The 17,613-nt window shown below is 41.9% G+C and overlaps 1 protein-coding gene across 2 annotated transcripts in view; it reads right to left on the bottom strand.

Moving 5' to 3' along the window:
* Positions 1-15,356, bottom strand: part of ACER3 (alkaline ceramidase 3) — a 55,427-nt gene extending 40,071 nt beyond the window's left edge. For both annotated transcript variants that reach the window (XM_059820988.1, XM_059820995.1), the window contains exon 1: positions 15,227-15,356. In XM_059820988.1, the coding sequence (XP_059676971.1) occupies positions 15,227-15,329 (103 nt within the window). In that variant the 5' untranslated portion in view covers positions 15,330-15,356. The remainder of the gene's footprint in view (positions 1-15,226) is intronic.
* Between the last annotated feature and the right edge of the window lie 2,257 nt (positions 15,357-17,613).

The raw sequence follows: 17,613 nt of genomic DNA, 5'->3' as shown, positions 1-17,613 counted from the left end.
ACCAAGGTGTCCTTGGGGCCAAGAAGGCCAATGGCATCCTGGGGTGCATCCAGAAGAGTGTGGCTAGCAGGGCGAGGGAGGTTATCCTCCCCCTCTGCTCTGCCCTGGTGAGGCCGCATCTGGAGGACTGTGTCCAGTTCTGGGCTCCCCGGTTCAAGGACAGGGAACTACTGGAGAGGGTACAGCAAAGGGCTACCAAGATGATTAGGGGACTGGAACATCTTTCTTCTGAGGAAAGGCTGAGGGACTTGGGTCTTTCTAGTCTGGAGAAGAGAAGACTGAGGGGGGGATCTTCTCAATGCTTATCAATACTTCAGGGGTGGGTGCCAGGAGGATGGGGCCAGTCTTTTTTCAGCGGTGCCCAGTGACAGGACGAGAGGTAACGGGCACAGACTTGGTCATAGGAAGTTCTGTCTAAACATGAGGAGGAACTTCTTTCCTTTGAGGGTGGCAGAGCACTGGAACAAACTGCCCAGAGAGGTTGTGGAGTCTCCTTCTGTGGAGATATTCAAAACTCGCCTGGACACATTCCTGTGCAATCTGCTCTGGGTGAACCTGCTCTGGCGGGGGGGTTGGACTAGATGATCTCCGGAGGTCCCTTCCAACGCCCACCATTCTGTGATTCTGTGAAAAAATGGGGACGGGGAGTGTTTAGAATGTTTATTTTTAAGTGACAAGATCCTTTTCTTACCCTATGTAATTCTCCTTTCAAATACTAAGCGAGCCTTGATTTTGTTTACCTGGACATAAACTGAAGTTGCAACTTCAGCAATTCCCTGCAACTTGTATTAGCCACCACATTTCTAATTACAAAATGGGAAAAATACTCAAGGAAACAAATAGTAAAGCAATTACTGAACCGTATAAGATATGTATGAAAGCTTCCTGAAGAACGATAAAAATGGGTAGAGATAAATATCACTTCAAACTAATGAGTTATTAGAGGGACTATTAGATCTCCCTAGGTATGTAAAATAAAAATCAGAAATCTAAAGAGCATGTTCATATAGATCATAGGAATAATAAAATTAAAAGGTAGATAAAACACTATAGAAAAATGTGATAAAGCGAGTACATTACAAAGGAATGCTGCATTAATCTAGCTCTGTATAGATGTTGGCATACTATTATGAGAAAAACTGTAAGGGACACATGAGAGGGAGGGGTCATATACAGCAACCAGGAGTACTACAATGGAAAAGAAAGAACTTAAGGGGAAAAAAAAAAAAAAAAAAAAGAACAGCTACCTAAAACTTGGCCAGGCTGCAGGTACAAGAAAGCAACGTGGAATCCAACAGATTTACCTGGGGGGAAGACTGAAAAAAATATTATTGTATTACTAAAGAAGAGCATTCTGATCAGCACCAACAGACTGAAACAAGGAAAAGCAAAGTTTAGGTAGAACATGTAGAAATCAAGTTTATTTGGCAGCAGCAACATCTCCCAAAAGAAGCCATGAATCCTGGAACAGTTTCAAACAAGACTGGACAACACGCTGCAAGACACACGAAGAAAGCAATCCACCACGGGCAAAGAAAGGAAGCAAACGAGGCAGGAACGCAGGCGCCTCCTCAATGCTAGCACCAACACAGATGCATACCACTAGTGTGAGCACACCGCGTTCCAGTCGCACGCGTCTCAGCCGCAACACAGTGCTACTTCCAGCAAGTCAAAGTGCTGGGACAAGATCAAAAAAACTAAGGGCAGCATTGCTGCTGCAGAGCTGGTGGCCAGCTGGGAGATTTTCCTGTTTAAAGTCAGCGTGCCAGGCAGTGCTTCTAGATCTTCCAGGCTGCTTCTCCCTTGCTGAGCCTCCATTTCTCCAGGATATGTAAATGTACGCTGATATCCTTCTGAAGAGGTAAACCATTTCAGTGATTTATTGGTTTGGGGAGGGGTAATGAGGTAATTTTAGGAAAAAAATTAATTATTAACAACACAATTTGATTTTTTATTCCCAGTGCTCATTTATGAGTGGTTCCAACATGCTGTGTCAAGTGATACATTCCGATTTATGGCCTTACACACTTTATATTCCAGCTGCAGAATTCATTCCCTTGGCATTCATCATACTAGTTCAGCTAGTATTTTTATAGATGTTTTCACTCTGATTACAGTATTTCGTGTTACATTTGTGTTCTTCAAAACAATCAAAAGGTAATTAGAAGAAAAAGCTCTTGACACTGCTGACTAACAAAGTACACACAAGAAAGCTCAGTTCAAACCTGTAAAGTGTGGGTGTATTTTCTAACGCACAAGCCTCTCTTTGGTATGCACATCTTAGAAAAGCACTTATTATTAAACTGCTTCTGAATTGCCCTAGGTTACAATTAAGCTATTCTCTTCTTTACCCTCACCTCTCTGCAAAGTGCTTTGCTACTGTGTAGTAAAGACACTAGAAAATTAGAACCTAAGAGGAGACTGTACCAATGCTGACCTTGCTTCTTATGTATATTATACTAAAAATAAATGAGTGAAAGCTAATGCTACACAAATCCCAATTTTAAAGCTCCACATGTTTCTTCATAAGAAACTGATACCCCTGCAATCCCAGAAATCCAACATTTGCATTCATAATGCAGATTTAAACTTAGATGGTGAAACATTCATTGCTGAGCTAAGAAGTTTTTGCTCTTCCCCCTCAAGTCTAAAACATATTGGTCACCTATTTAGTCTCCATTACTGCAGTGCCTGAGCAACCCCCGTCTTCTGTGTACTTAGCCTCAATATCCTTGCAAGAAGAGGACAGGTTAGAATAGGGTTCCTGACTCACAAAGAAACCTGCATAAAACTGAAGCCAGGACTTTCAAACACCAAAGTGTTCCTCTAGCCACTAGACCATCCTTACATGCCACAATAAAAATGAATGAGTTCACCACAACACCTCTCATAAATAAAGCTTCAAAGTAGAAAGTACATCAGAGTAAGAACTGGGTACTTTCCAGAAACAACATTTTTGTTACCAGTTCTTATAACATTTAGCGTAATGGGGTCCTCCTCCTCCTCTTCCTACTGGAATTCTTAAAGATTATCACAAATGAAGAAAAAGTGTCTAAGGACCCAGAACATGGATTGATGGAAGGATGACTGATTTTTTTTTTCAGAGGGATCTGTCTTGAAGCCTTTCATGAGTGAAGTCCGAGGTCTGCATGAGATGCTGTTCCTCAGAAAAGGGTTAATAAGTCAGATTACAAAATGTGGAGGACCGACTGTAAAGTTTAAAAGGTAGTTATGAAAGCAACTGCAAGGGAAATATTCTCAGGTGACAGGCCAGAACTAAGATAGCTACAACAACTAAATCAAAAAGCCCTGTTCCTCACTTTTGAAGCCAGTTTTGCTAATTATCTTACTGTGGCTCTAACTATGTCTATCACACCTAGGCCTGTCACCAGTGCAGGGCATTCTGAAGCATTAAGAAATGTTTTTTTGGTTTTGAAGGGACCTTTACACAAAAAATGACAGTATTTAAGGATGTAATAAAAGTGCTAGAATCCATCCTTGGCCATATTTTGAGATTGCAGGAAGTAGCCTGGACAAATATGATAGTACACAGCTCCTTTATAGGACATTTTATTCGCAATCCAAGATATCCACAATTAACTGGACTACAAGCAATAAACTTGCATTATAATTAGCTGATATACCACCCTGTTATATTTTACTGTTGCGTTCCTAGAGTATGGGAAGCCTCATGGAAAAGAAAGCATCATTTCCCTGATAAACGTGCACCTAAGATGATAGCAAGCAGACCAATTACTTTGAAGTACACCTGGAAGGATTTGCCAGTAAATTTAAAGTAAAAACAGTTGACATAGGCAGATCATTTGAAATCTCAACCTCGAAAGCTCAACGAAAGCAAGTGCTTACAGCTGGAAAATGCAATCAAAGTCTAAAGAGATTAGGCTGAGATGATGTAAAGTTAGAATATTACATGCAATAAGCTCATTGCTGAAGGGCGGATTTGGTGCTATTATAGCCTTTACTGGAAAACAAAATAAAACGTATTTTAAATGTTATTTTAAGAGAGGCTGATGATGTCAGACTGGAAGAAAACAACCAAGACGGGGAAGCTTACTCTTCAGCCACTGCTAAAACTAAGCAGTGACCAATACAATGTTATAGTAATCATCCATTTAATTTTCATCATACCTAACTCCTTCCAGTTCACCTTTCTTCTATACTGGTGCCAGCATCCTGGCTTCATGTTCAGTGTCTGCACCAACTCCTCTGAATCTAAGGGTCTGTCCAGAACAGAAAGCACAGCTTTTGGCAGCTGACAGTTTTGAGCTACCAGAGTACATCCAGCCCAGCATCTGTCGGCTCTCACCACAAATAGAGATACCAACTTGAGGCAAATATGCTGTGGGTATCATCTCAGAGGCTCAGTAGGACTCTTGCAGGCACTGTGCAGTGTGATGTGAGAGCTAAGCATTTGGGGAGCCTAGTATGCTCACTGGATGATGGATGGCAGAGAATAACGTGTGTCAGTGCTCTTTTCCAGATACTTGTAGCTTTAGTTTGAGCAGCCTTTCTTCAAAACTCAAATCCTCTTGCTTTCCTCCCTTTCTTGCTATCACCATGGATTTCCCCTGGGTGTCCAGAACGATTAAAGTCTCTCCTACTAATGACTCATGCCATTCTTTTGCATTTTCCCCTACTTGGATGGTAGGAAATTAAAGGCGAGATGCTATGCAACAAATGTAAAACAGAGCATGTTGGGATAATGAAACTAGTCAGCAACCACAGCCTGATTCAGATATACAGCAACCATTCCAACACTGATTGGTGACATTCCCTCTCTTATCAGCAGTACTACCAGAAAATTCCATCTGTAACTAACTATCTTTTTTTGCAGGACTGCCTTAAATGAAAAATCCTAAGGGTACCTGGAACATGTGATAAAAGACAGACACCTGATCTCAGAAATGACTCGGACTTTTCTTTTTCACTCCTAAATACCCAACTTCATTTCTTTTAGGCACTTCTTTTCTCTGAAGTCTTCATAACCTTTTCCAGCTAATATGACAACCTCTGGCAAGAACGTTCAACAGTACCCAATTAATTCACTAACCCAAGACTCGAAGGTTGTCATTCCTGGTCCGCAACTTCTAACTCCAACTGTGTTCTTTAGTCACTGTCCACTGGTCATTTCAAGACAACTTTCTTGTTCTTGCTTGAAAAATGAAAAGCAAAAAAATGGCAGTTGCCTATCCACCCACAAACCTTGGCAAAAGCTATTTATCTAGAGGGAAAATGAAGCTTCTCCACAAAGACAGTAAGATCAAAGTCCAAATGTTAAGTATCTCAATCTAAACCAACTACAGGAAGAGATATACAACACATTGAAGGTTCGAGCTTTAAACACTGTCTTTTTCTTATAAATATAACTTAATATAATACCTATACAATAACAGCTCATAAGGTGGGTGGCAAGCATTCAGGCAGAAGTCAGCTTTACCGAATAGTGATAGGAAATAGTCAAAAACTGTACACAAAAATCAGTAAAGTTCCCAGCACCAATGGTGGCCCAAAGACTGGCAGATAATTTTCAGAGGACAGGTTTAAGACAAATGTAGAAAAAGTACAATAAACGCAGAAAAAAAAGTTAATACAAAAGCCATGTGGAAATCAATGTGGAAGAGTTTAAAGGCAGGAAAAAGAACTGAAGAGCTTGGAAGGGAATGCGTTTAAGGAAAGGAAATAGCTTTAAAATACTTCTCTGCAGCTAAAACAGAGAAAGAAAAAAAAAAGACAAGAAAAAATAAATTGAGCTGGACTCAGGAGTTTTAGCATTTGAGTACTCTGCTGATGTTAGCCGTTGTGCTGAAGACTATATTCTGAGGGTCCACACAGGAAGATAAAACTTGGGCCTTGAAAGATTTAACAGCCACCAAACCCCAAACCTCTGACTGAAAAGCAACTGTGATTATCACAGATCACAAAGACATAGCAGTTTGTTTAAGTGAACGAAAACAACATCTGCTGTATGATTTCACTACCACGGTGCATTTCTCTGCTGCTTTCCAAAGCATCTACACAATTCAATTGAGCTGATTCTTATTTGAGACTGCACTCACCAGCTTGAAAGAGGCAGAAGTGATACAAACTGACAACCCTTACTTGGTTTTCACTCTGCCACTTGTAAAGAGAGCCATGAACTTCCACACTGCTGCTGCTAGCTGCAGCTTTATGGAGATGGCATTAAACCCTACCCATTTGCAGAAGCCAGATCTGCAGGTACAGGGCACTACAAAAGTGCATTGCCAACCTTCTTTCTAAATTTCTGTTACTAAACTGAAAAAATAAAGAAAAAGGTTTCGCTTCTCCATTTTTCCAGGCTGTTTACTCAGGCACTGCTCAGCACGTTGCATACAGTTAATTCTCTCTGCTTATATGGGTCATTTCCACAACTGTGAAAAGGACTTGGGGGAAAAAAAAAAGAAAAAGAAAAACCCAAAGGGAAAAAGAAAAAGAAAAACCCAAAGGGAAAAAGAAAAAGAAAAACCCAAAGGGAAAAAGAAAAAGAAAAACCCAAAGGGAAAAAGAAAAAGAAAAACCCAAAGGGAAAAAAAATATAAAGGCATCAGTTTTCATTCATAAGCAAAATATCACCTGGAGCAACTCTGAGTTTATACATTTTGTATTTTTTTTCTTAAGTCTACAAGATTTAAAACCTGAAAAAAAAATCTGTAACCTGTGGGAGGAATGCAGGGAATATCTGTAGAAATACACCCTGCAGCTCTCCTCCCGAGTGTAAGAACCCACAGAGCAGGCTCTGCAGCTTGCCTGCTGCGGTCTGGGGCCAGCACCAGACCTGCTGTCTCTGGCAGGAGGAGAGCACTGGAAACTCCCTCCAAGAGCAATCAAGTCACAATGAGAATCGCACAAACATACCCTTTCTTTCACAGCAAACCTTGTTAAGTACTTGTAGAGGAAAAATACACCCATTTTACCTAGAAGAAATGTGAATTCCACTCTGTGACAATAAAATCAGTTCTTTGGGTCATTTTAGCTCCCTGTTGACCCATTTGATTTCAGAGAAAGCCAGATCTGCAGATCCTATTTCTCAAAGACATGTAAGTAATTTTGCAGGTATCCCTGGTCAAAACAACCATTAGAAGGGATCACAGTAGCCGGCTTTCCACCTGGGAAGGAGGTCTCCGCCTGAACAAACGAATGGTGTTGACCAGGGAAGATGAAGAAAACCTGATGAACAAATGACAGATACAATACAGAAATACTCTGTCCCAAGATTGTCAGTGTCCAGACTATTTTTAACGCTCAACTATGCTACACAGTTCTACAGGACTACTTCTTTGATCTAATACTGCATCTGATTCCTAGATGCTGGGTCTTGTCCAAATAAAAATCCTTATCCAACCGGAATTAGCAGTTACTAAAAACCCAGCCTACGGGGAAGGAGCATCTTGAGCTTCCGCTGCAAATAATGAGCTCATTAAAGCACTGTATAAATCAGAGAGCTTCCAGGGTCATGTTTTACAGCCGTAATGTTGATACTTTGAAATCCTACTAGTTGGAATTCATACAAAACATACTCTGGTGTCCTGTGCCATATACCCATGACTCACAGAAAAGCAGATGTGAAGGAAGAAACTGAGGGAGAGGCATGGCTAGTATGAGTTATGTACGCTGTCCTGGCTCCACTTGCCTCGTGCTGTTAGGTAGAGGCAGATGTTCAGCTCACCCCCAACACAACGTCTTTTTCTAATTCTGCTTGTCTGCTTTCCTGCCTAAAGAACACCGAGCCTTGCCTTCTCCTCAAACCTAAAAGGCAAGTCTCAAACTAATATCCTGAACCTTGTCCAGCTGAACCAGCCCACACTGTTGTCCCCTTCTTCAGCTCCTCCAGTTAGGGAAGAGAATCAGGGCAACGTTGCCTGGACTAGGCTGCAAGGGAACATACCCTCTTGCTCACAAAGCCAGCTAGAGAACCTTTAAGAGACACACACTCTGCACGCATCATTCCACATTTCCATTTGGAAAACAAGTCCAAAGGAACCAAGGAATAATACAAAACCAAATAAAACAAAGCCCCAGGACACAGCTGGGAAACAGATACGCTGCTGGACACTAATCTCAATTTTGAAATAAAGTTTGGAATTTCCCTCAGGAAAGCTCTGCAACATGGAGGGCAGGTTGAGTCACTAGTTCCTGGAAAGGCAACGAACTGAAGAGGAACCTCATAAGGCTGCGGGGGCACACAAAGGATGCATCTCCCTGCCGGGACTGACAGAGAGGGCTACTCCTGCCGCCCAAACTCCGGACACACTGAAGTACATACTCTGCCAGAGGTCGATGGACCTTACTGTAAAGGAGATAACGATCCTGCAGATGCTGACTGCACTGATCCCTTAGAAAATGTCAGGTTTTTCAGTCACTGATCACAATGCATACGCAGCATATTTCTTCAAGGAAATTAATTTTTAAAAACAGGTAGAAAAAAATATCCTGGTCCCTTCAGGTTTTTGAGCTAGCACAAAAACCCCCAAGTATTTTACAGTTGCATTTCCAAGTGCACAAAAGGGTCTGTGCCTGAAACCTTAAATTTAAACAGTGCTCAGCAAAATCAGTGGGACTTTACCCAGAGCTTGCCTATATGGGGATATTCAGATCAATTAATGGTAAAAGATCGACACTAAAGCAGTGATGCTCTGGTTTTTTTTGAGCTGTAACATTCTCTGGAAACTTCTCTCTTCCTGACGCCTGCCTTCCTTCTTTGTAGTACTTCCACAACCACAGAATAACCAAGCACCTTTAATTGATGCAGCAGCTCAGCTTCTCTGCTAACGCACTGAAAAATGCCTGTAATTAATGAGGCAGGTGTAAAGAGCCCCACACCCAGAAAATTCAAAGCAATCAAAGGCAGGTAGCTTTTCTCTGATAACCACTTGTAAGTGGGTTCCCTTCTAGCATCATAAATTTCAGTTTTTGATACATATTTTGAATTAAAAGACCTCTTTGCATTATCTTAACCTCTCCTGATCCATGAACCCTTCTGCGATCCTCTTTAAGCTTTTGAGACAGTCAGAGAAACAGTCAAGTGCGTTAGCACTCGCAGGTCCTGCAAGCTAAAATGACCATATACTGCTGAGCTGTCGGGACTGCAGACAGCTCCTAGAGTTCTTTTGAACAGTTTTGCAGCAATTATTAAATCTTTCTTTTGTTTAAAAAAAATCTTCCCCACTGATCTGTGAAAGGCTCCAGCAAATATGGAAAATGCTTTACATAAATAGCAGTTTCACACACATACACAAAAAGACACAACAAACCCCAGACTGAAAACATTTTTGTCTTTCAATTATGACAAGAGTCATTTTTATCTGTGACTAAAAGCTCATTTAAAGACATTTAAAAGTCAGCAGTGTTCCCTTACCATGATTTATTTTACATTAATCTTCCTATTTCTTGCTACAAATACAAATTCTGCAAACTCATATTATGCAGTTCATAAGCCTCTCTGCCTTAGTTTGCACGTAACCAAAATTAAACTGTACAAATGCCACTGCTCTGTTACCATTTGGAGTGGCAGATGTCCAATTGCCAGCTGTACAAGTACTGAATATCAAGCACTAATTATAGAGTAATCAAATGCTTTGTTAAACCATATTTGAGAATTTTATTGTCACTTAATAACTACACAAGTATTAGCAGATAAACACACATGTGGTCCATTACCACAGCATCCGTCAAGTTTTAAGCATATCCATAATGCGATGAATAAATGAGAACTGTTGATTGGACAAATGTAGATTTTCCAAAAGCCTTTCACCCTTGTCTTTCAATGAAGGCTTTTGGGAAAACAGAAAATTAAGCTGTCGTGAAATGAAATGTTGAGTTGCATCATGGATTAGAAAGTGGTAGAGAGACAAAAAAAGGGAAGAATTTTTAAAAAAATATATAAATCATTAATTGTGGCAAAATGCATCAAACCAGTGCCACAAGATTATCTTCAGGCTTAAGTCAAGTATATACATTAACAACCTGGGAAGAGAAATAAATTAATGCAAGAGTATTTGCCACTGACTCAAAATCACTTAAAATCATTAAAGAAATAAGAAAGCATGACAGCAGAGACCATCCGTCTGGCTTAAAAGTTTACTTCCGTTGTATTATTCTTTGAAGGAAGGAACCCCTCTTTCAACTTCTTTTTGTCCACAGCACAAAAAGCAAGTTAGAAGTGTTCATCTTAAAAAGCATCCCACAGCTGAGCACTGTTCTGTACATGCCACCTGACTTGATAGCCACCATCAATTAGTTTAATGTTCCCTTTACCTTTTCATTCCTACTGCCCTCTAAGTTGAGGGAGGTCCCTCAAGGAGCTTGAAAAATTTAAAGAGGAAACCTGTGATGTGGCTTCCTGCAATTAGGTCATTAAAGTTAGACACTGAAATCCCTTTCAGTCTTAAAGTCTGTGAGGCTGCGACATCGTCTTCTCTTAAATCGCACTTTAGAACTCATCTGTGTCATGGTGTCTTTAAATAATTCAGCCGCAGCCAGGCAGTTGGGCTGATCACACCCAATTAATCCTGATGATTCTTCCTTCACCTGCCACTTTATTATTGAAAGAGCAGACAGAGCTCTTGAAGCCAGACAGAGTTGGCTTTATTTTATTTTCTTTAACCCACATGGATAGTACCTAGCCAACAGTCTCTGGCTGCTTTCCAAAGCCTCTGGCAAAGAAGGCAAAATACAGCAGGATGCCCAAGAGGAACAGGTGACAGTACATATGTGGCAGTCGAAATTCAATATTAATGACATTATTCTAACTTTAAGTAAATTTTGCAAGTTATTAAGTTCCAAAGTAATGACCTCCATGCAAAACAGAGATCTGTGCATCTTTGACAGCTGTCTTTTTTGAGCAAAGCTTAAAAAAAACCCCAGTATTCTTGTGTCAGTGTTCACAATGCAGAGAATGCTTGGATGGCAGTCTACGCGTTAATGAGGTATCTCTCATCTAACAACACAGGTAACAGACATCTCAATTTCTTAGCTCTTGCCTGAAGCAAAAATAGGAAGGATTTAAGGAAGAGCAGCAAAAGTGGCTAGAAACATGGGCAGATTCTCATGATCTTTTTTTATCTCTAAATAAGGGTCCCATAAGGAAAGCACGGTTACAAATATTTGTTTACCAGATCACTAATGAAAACAAAAAGCAATGGATTTAACGCTCGTAATAAAAAAAAATCTTTTCTTATATGAAGGCAGCAGAACATACTGAGACAGGACCAGAAGCCAAGAAATGATTTCAGCAGTTCCTTGAGAAGCCTGAAGCTATATTCCAGATACTTGCTGCTGTAAATGCCAACGTAAGGATATACTATCTCAAAAGGAGTCATGTTGTAGATGATGCATATTACTCATGGACAATGATAGCTCAAGGCAATATTTCACATACCTGGAAACACCTCTCAAGTTTGATCCAAACTGTAACACAGCACTGAGTTGATAACAACAACAAATTTGCCCCCATGATTCTCCTGACTAAGAATTATAAACCCTCGGGTACCACACTGGGCTTCTTTGAATTTAAAGTATTTTTTTAAATTGATACTACTCTCCATGTTTTCAACAAAAGAAATCTATGAAGATTAGTTATAGCCACTCCTCATATTCTACAAGACAAACCCTTCTTACAGGGATAACAGTGAATGCAAGAAGAGTAAGGCATTTGTCATATAGACATTCACATCAAAACAGACCCCCAAAACTGAACACTACGTGGGCTAAACTGGCCTGAAACATCAACCCCACCAAAATAAGGAGTAACTTGTAACATTTAAGCACTGGGTGTTAAACAATAGCACTTACATTTAACCTTGTTCTCTTTGCTTGGGTGGGAGGATGCTGGTTTTTTCCTTTATTATTATTATTCTGCTTATGTTGGTGTACAAAAGGTTGGGTAATTCAGCATACAAGCACTGGGAGCTGGAAAAGATTAGTTTAAAAAAAACCCAAACAACCAAAACATCTCTACTGCTTACCCTCCAGCACACAGGAGTCAGTCCAAAACTCCTGCGAAACCCTAAAGAAGGGATTACTACACCATACAATAGATTTGATCAGTAAGGGATGTAAGAGTTGTTTTAGGGCTTAACATAGTTAAGCTGGCAAAATAATTATTTTCAACTGTTTTTCATTTCAATTGGTTTAATATTCTACAGAAGGACGTAGAGCAGTTAGTCATCCACCTCCACAAGGGAGGAAAACTGGCTAGGTACAGACTCAGAAAGGCAAGAAAAAGCATTTTTTCTTATTAAAAAAATGAATCTTTGAATACAGGTCATTGTGTTTGGGGTACATCAAGTGAATGAAAATACGAAGTGCTACAAAAACACCTTACCTCACCTTTACATCTCTGAACAAATACAACTGATTAGCTGCCACCATTTACACTAGTTCTTTAAGGAGTGAATGGCAAAGAACTGCACGTAGGCTTCTGGAACACAATGTAGCAATTTGTACTAAAATTAGCATATTAAAAACAAATTGCTAAATGGCACAAAGACGTAATTTGCACAAGCCTTCAGTTTGGCTCTTCAGTCTGCAACCTAAGGAAAACCTAATATTTGATTTGGACCTGCCAGTATCCTTCAAGCTTCGGGACTCCGATAGCTTCTTATCAATTATTTACAACAAACATTTAATGCAAATTTTTTTAAAACCATCAGCTTAACTGAGTGGTACCAAGACAGTGAGAAGTCAGAAACCGATTTTCACTCTTCTGTAATGTAAGACTTAAAATAATACAGGCTGTACATGAGTTTTAAAAGCAGTATCAGCAACAGCAAAAATAGCCACAACCAGAACTCTGAGAGAGATGAGAAAAATATTTGTGTACTTTCTGGTTTGTTTGCTCTCTGAATTTGAATTTATGATAGAGAAAGGAGGCCATAAAGGCAGAGCAACTGACAGAAGGCCACTGGGCCACACAGACCCCAAATATACTCTTAGCTCTTCTGCTAAAGCAAACTAGATTTCAGGGTAATGTCTCTCTGATCTACCAAAGTAATTAGCTTCACATTAAGTATTTTAGAGAAAGTTGGGAAAGACCCCTTAGCTGCTTTATGAAAGATACATTGCCAACCCACTTTCACTGGCTAAGATTTAAATGCAATGGGTTCGTATAATTAAATAAATAAATTATTTCCTCTGACCCTGAAAGTGCAGTTACAGAACTATTGCTAAAGAAAATCTAAACCATCTTGGCATCTCTACTGAAATTATCTACTGTTAAGTTAACCCTAAAATAAAGTGGGCTTATTTACTGTTTTGCTTTGTATACTTGGACCATTTAAATGCTTTAATTTACAGCACAGCCCTTATACCCTTTTTTTTCAGCGCAAGTGACAGATCAACAAACTGTGGTCCCAAACATTAAAGCCATAAGGAGGGACCAGACCTTCTATAATTGGTCCCTTTTTCTTCAGAACACACGCCTTTCCACCTCCCACCATTAATCTCATCCTCATCTTCCTTCTCCTGCATAATCTAGAAGTAGATGAAAAGTATCAGTTCACAAGGGCAACAATGCGGGGATTATTTCAAAAATTTACATGCTAGTCAAATTTATTTTTACATGGGTGAAGCAACAGAGCTTCCTCTTCCCTATGAGAACTGTCTCACAAATTACTTTTTACCACGAGGAAAACACAAAAATACATACTCTGCAAAAGTCTCATTCTATTTAAAAACTTCTAAGTTTGTCCCATTTTAAGAGTACTTAATTTTGTTCCCTCTTCAGCTGGCCTGCCTCTTCTCAGCCATAAATCTACACACCAACTTCCTTTTTCCTCCAAGTTTCTATGCCACCTATGCTACTGTTATTCAGATCCTGTACTCCTTCACATTCCCACACTCTGAAACCTCTTTCACAACTATTAATTTTAGTCCTTCACCAATGTCAGTGTTTGTAACCAGGAGTCACAGCCTGGCATGGACGCCCAGAACCTTCCATCTCCTGCATGCCAAGCTCTTCCAAAGTGCTGCTGAAGCATCCCAGCTATGCGAAAAGCCTCCTCAGATTGCCCACTCCAAGCACTTCAGGGTAGGTAAGGCTGTTGTTCACTTCATGACTATTTTCCTAGGGTCTTAACACTTCAAAAGCAGCCGCCTACCTCATGCCTGTGAAAGCTTTTTGTAGGATGGGGCGTCTGTCAGGTGGCAGCACATAACTACAACTACTACACCCTTTAAAGTCACTGCCCAGGGTACAAAAACATCGAATTTTCCAGCAAAACATCAGTGACAGAGGGCTTGATCCTTTACTAGCTACCACAATATAATCCCTTCTCAAGCACCTGCTGGATGGCCCTGTAGTCAAAGCACCTTCTTCTTTCCTTAAGATGTGTTTGAATATATCTAAATTCCTGACTGCCTCTGAATAACAGATTTTTGAGGTCAAAACAGCAGCCTGCTCTGTTCCCATTGCTCTGAGCTATCCGAAAAGACCACCACCTGCAAGAGAGCAACCTGATGATGGTCAAGACCCACCAAAGACCAGTTGGGCGAAGGTGTCTCTCCTGGATGAAGATGTCTCTTCCGTACAAAGATACCTTCTCCCTCCCGGCTCTCCCAGCACAGTTTCACATGGTTTGCCCACCCATGGCTGGACACATGCTCCCATCTCCTCTCAAGGGGAGCAGAGCCACAGACCCGCGCAGCTTTACAGCATGGTGCCCCAAGCATGATTTCAGTGAAAACTCCCCTCTTCAGCCATCCACCTACCACACAACCACCCCTGCTCCACTGCCAAGCTCCCCGAGACCCACCTCACCCAACCACCCCGCCTCAGCCGCCCCCTTCTCGCCTCCCCAAGCCCCCGGACACCCTCCTCCTGCCCTACCATCGCTTCGGACACAGGCCAAAGGGACAGACTTGGGATGGGGGGGGCCCAAACAACACGCTGGGGCACGGGGAGAGAGGGGGCTGCACCAGCCCCTCCTTAAGAGACGGATTTGGGGGGGAAGGAGACAGGAAAACATCCATTTCCACCCGCCGGGGCTGGCTGAGGGGCAGGGGCCCCGTTACCCCGCCATTTGCCCCCCTCAGGAAAGAGGGGCCATGGAGGAGGGGGATTCCCCTGCCGTGGGGCCTGGTCAGTGGGGTGAGGGCACGCAGGGCTGGGCGGGGGGCACTGAGGCGGCGGGGGGGACTGAGGCGGCGGCAGGACGCGGCTCCCGGGGCCGGGGCCGGGGCGGCCACTCACAGAACTCGGCGATGTAGTAGGAGACGGCGTAGTTCTCCTCGCACCACTCCAAGGTGGAGGTCGGCGGGCCCCAGTAACCCTCCCGGTCGGCGACCGGAGCCATCGCGGCACCCGCTTCAGGCCAGAGCGGAGCAAGGGGAGGAAGGAGGGGGGGAAAGGGACGCCGGGCCCGGAGCGCGGCAGCGGCGGGCGGAGGCCGGTACTGGGCCCGCCCGGCCGGGGGAGGAGCCGCCGCGGCGGGAGGCGGGAGGGGGGGCGCGGGTTGCCATGGCGATGGGCTGAGGCCTGCGGGCACGGGAAGGCCAGGGCGGGCCCTGAGGGGGGGAAACTTGGAGGGGAGGAAAATGTTGAGGTAAAAAAGGCCGATTGAAGGGAAGTCTGGGGGGAAAGACCGGCTGGGGGGGCACGTTTGCCTCAGAGGGCCCGCGCGACGCCCCTGTGGAGAGGAGGCGGGAGGGGCACCATCACGGCCTCGCTGCGGCGGCTCTCTCCTCTCCTGCTTTTCGGGCAAAATACGCTCCCCCGGGTCGGTTTGATGGCACTGAGGTGGCTTCCCTTCTCTGGTTTTCCTTGTAGACTGCAGGGAGGGTTAGTAACGCGAGGGAGGCAGCGCGCTGGCTTCGTTTTTTTAAATGAAGGGAAAAGTGTTTCTCGTACTGGTGGGCCGGGAGGAGGAAGGAGGTTTTTTATAGCACTGCCTACTACACGGGGGTTTTCTCTCATCTGATGCTTTATTTAGTTTCCTCAGTGCTTACTACGCGTACTATACTTACACCCAGAATATGCAACGTGCTTTTCAAATGGAGTTGGTATCCAAAGGCAAATAGAGTCTAAAAAGGGAAAGACTGGAAACAATGGCAAAGAATAAAACACACAAGTAGAGGCCTAATAATAACGTGTGTTTTTTATGTTTCAGAAAAAGGTCCAAAGACTTGATGAGAAGCTTTGGGCAGACCTTGAGGGCCGTATGCCATGCTTATACCCTGCTGGTCAGCAGAATTTATTATACCTGCATATTAAAGCACAAACTTCTTTTTCCACATCTTTTTTATCCTCACCTCCCCTTCTGTAAGCTAAAAAACCTCCAATCTAAACACAGACCTTTCCTAGTGTAAATGCTGATGTTTCATACGGTATATATCTGTCGTGAAGAATAACCTGCCTTCTGCAGTTCAGCTTGTATATAATTGCTTTCAGCATCAGGTAGAGATGTATTTAATGTTTTTTTATAGTGATATAAAGCCTTCAAAGCAAAATTGTTTTTAGTGATGGCACTGACAGAAAGATTGTCAAAATATCATAAAAATCACTGTGTATTTTTTTATGCAGGCCTGTCTTACTGGTTTTTTCAGAGCTAGATTATCTTCCCCAGATTTAGGCTTTCAAGATTGAGGTCTGGAAGAGTACCAAACTGATTCAAAAGCACAAAACTGGCTGTAAACCAGGAGGAGGATTCTAGCCTGCTTGGTGCACTTCAGCTTTTTGGACTTATGAAGGTTCAGTTTATATAGTAAGGAAGTTTGTAGGGCTCTGATCTATCTTTTGTTATCATGGTTAACCATTTTAAGATTAAAAGTACTTAACAGAAAAATAAATCAAAGTTTGAAATTGCAGTAGTTCAGAAACTAAAGAAATAACTATTAAATATCCCATTTGCACACCAGGAGCACAAAATGGGAACAGTAAGAAAACCCAAGCCATTTGTGTAAATCTCAATTACAGTTGGCTTTAAATAAATAATTAAAAATATTGATGCTTGTTTCTTTTTTCATCACATGCATGCTGGACATGAGAAGATTTGTAACCGCAATAGAAACAGAAGTCAGGCATGAAACTGGCTTTAAAACTGGGCAAGATAAATTAATGGAAGATTGTATGGGGTAGATAACAACAACAATGTGGGTATCATCCATTCTGTTTTTTCTAGAGAGAAAGGCAAGCAAAAATATATAGCTAGCCCTTAATTTGAATCATTGGGGAATTTTTATTTATTTGACACATTTCTGTAGTATTCTCCATCACAATGTATGTTTACTTCTGACTTATTCTGTGGTTAGCTTCTCTGCGTTTCAACTCTGGCAAACCTTTCAGTCGTTGCACTCAGAAGGATAGTATTGAAGAGGCAGCCGCAAACCGTTATAATACTGTTTCATAAAATTAATCTTCCACAAAACCAGCTTTGATCGTTTCAGCTGTTACAATGATGCATATTAGAAGCAATACTACCCTTTGTAACCTTGAGCTGCGCTTTGTAGTGTATGTTACTGCACTGGATATAATGTGACAGCCTGAAGTTATTTGCATCTAAATGTGGTCTGTCTGACTAGATCGTCAAACCTCCCTATGTCCAGGTGTTGGATTTTCTTTGTCTGATCTGTATGACCTAC

The sequence above is a fragment of the Gavia stellata genome, chromosome 1, assembly GCF_030936135.1.
Source record: "Gavia stellata isolate bGavSte3 chromosome 1, bGavSte3.hap2, whole genome shotgun sequence".
NCBI lineage: Eukaryota > Metazoa > Chordata > Aves > Gaviiformes > Gaviidae > Gavia > Gavia stellata.
The sequence above is the reverse complement of the archived record's forward strand: the minus strand, read 5'-3'. Positions and strand labels throughout refer to the sequence as shown.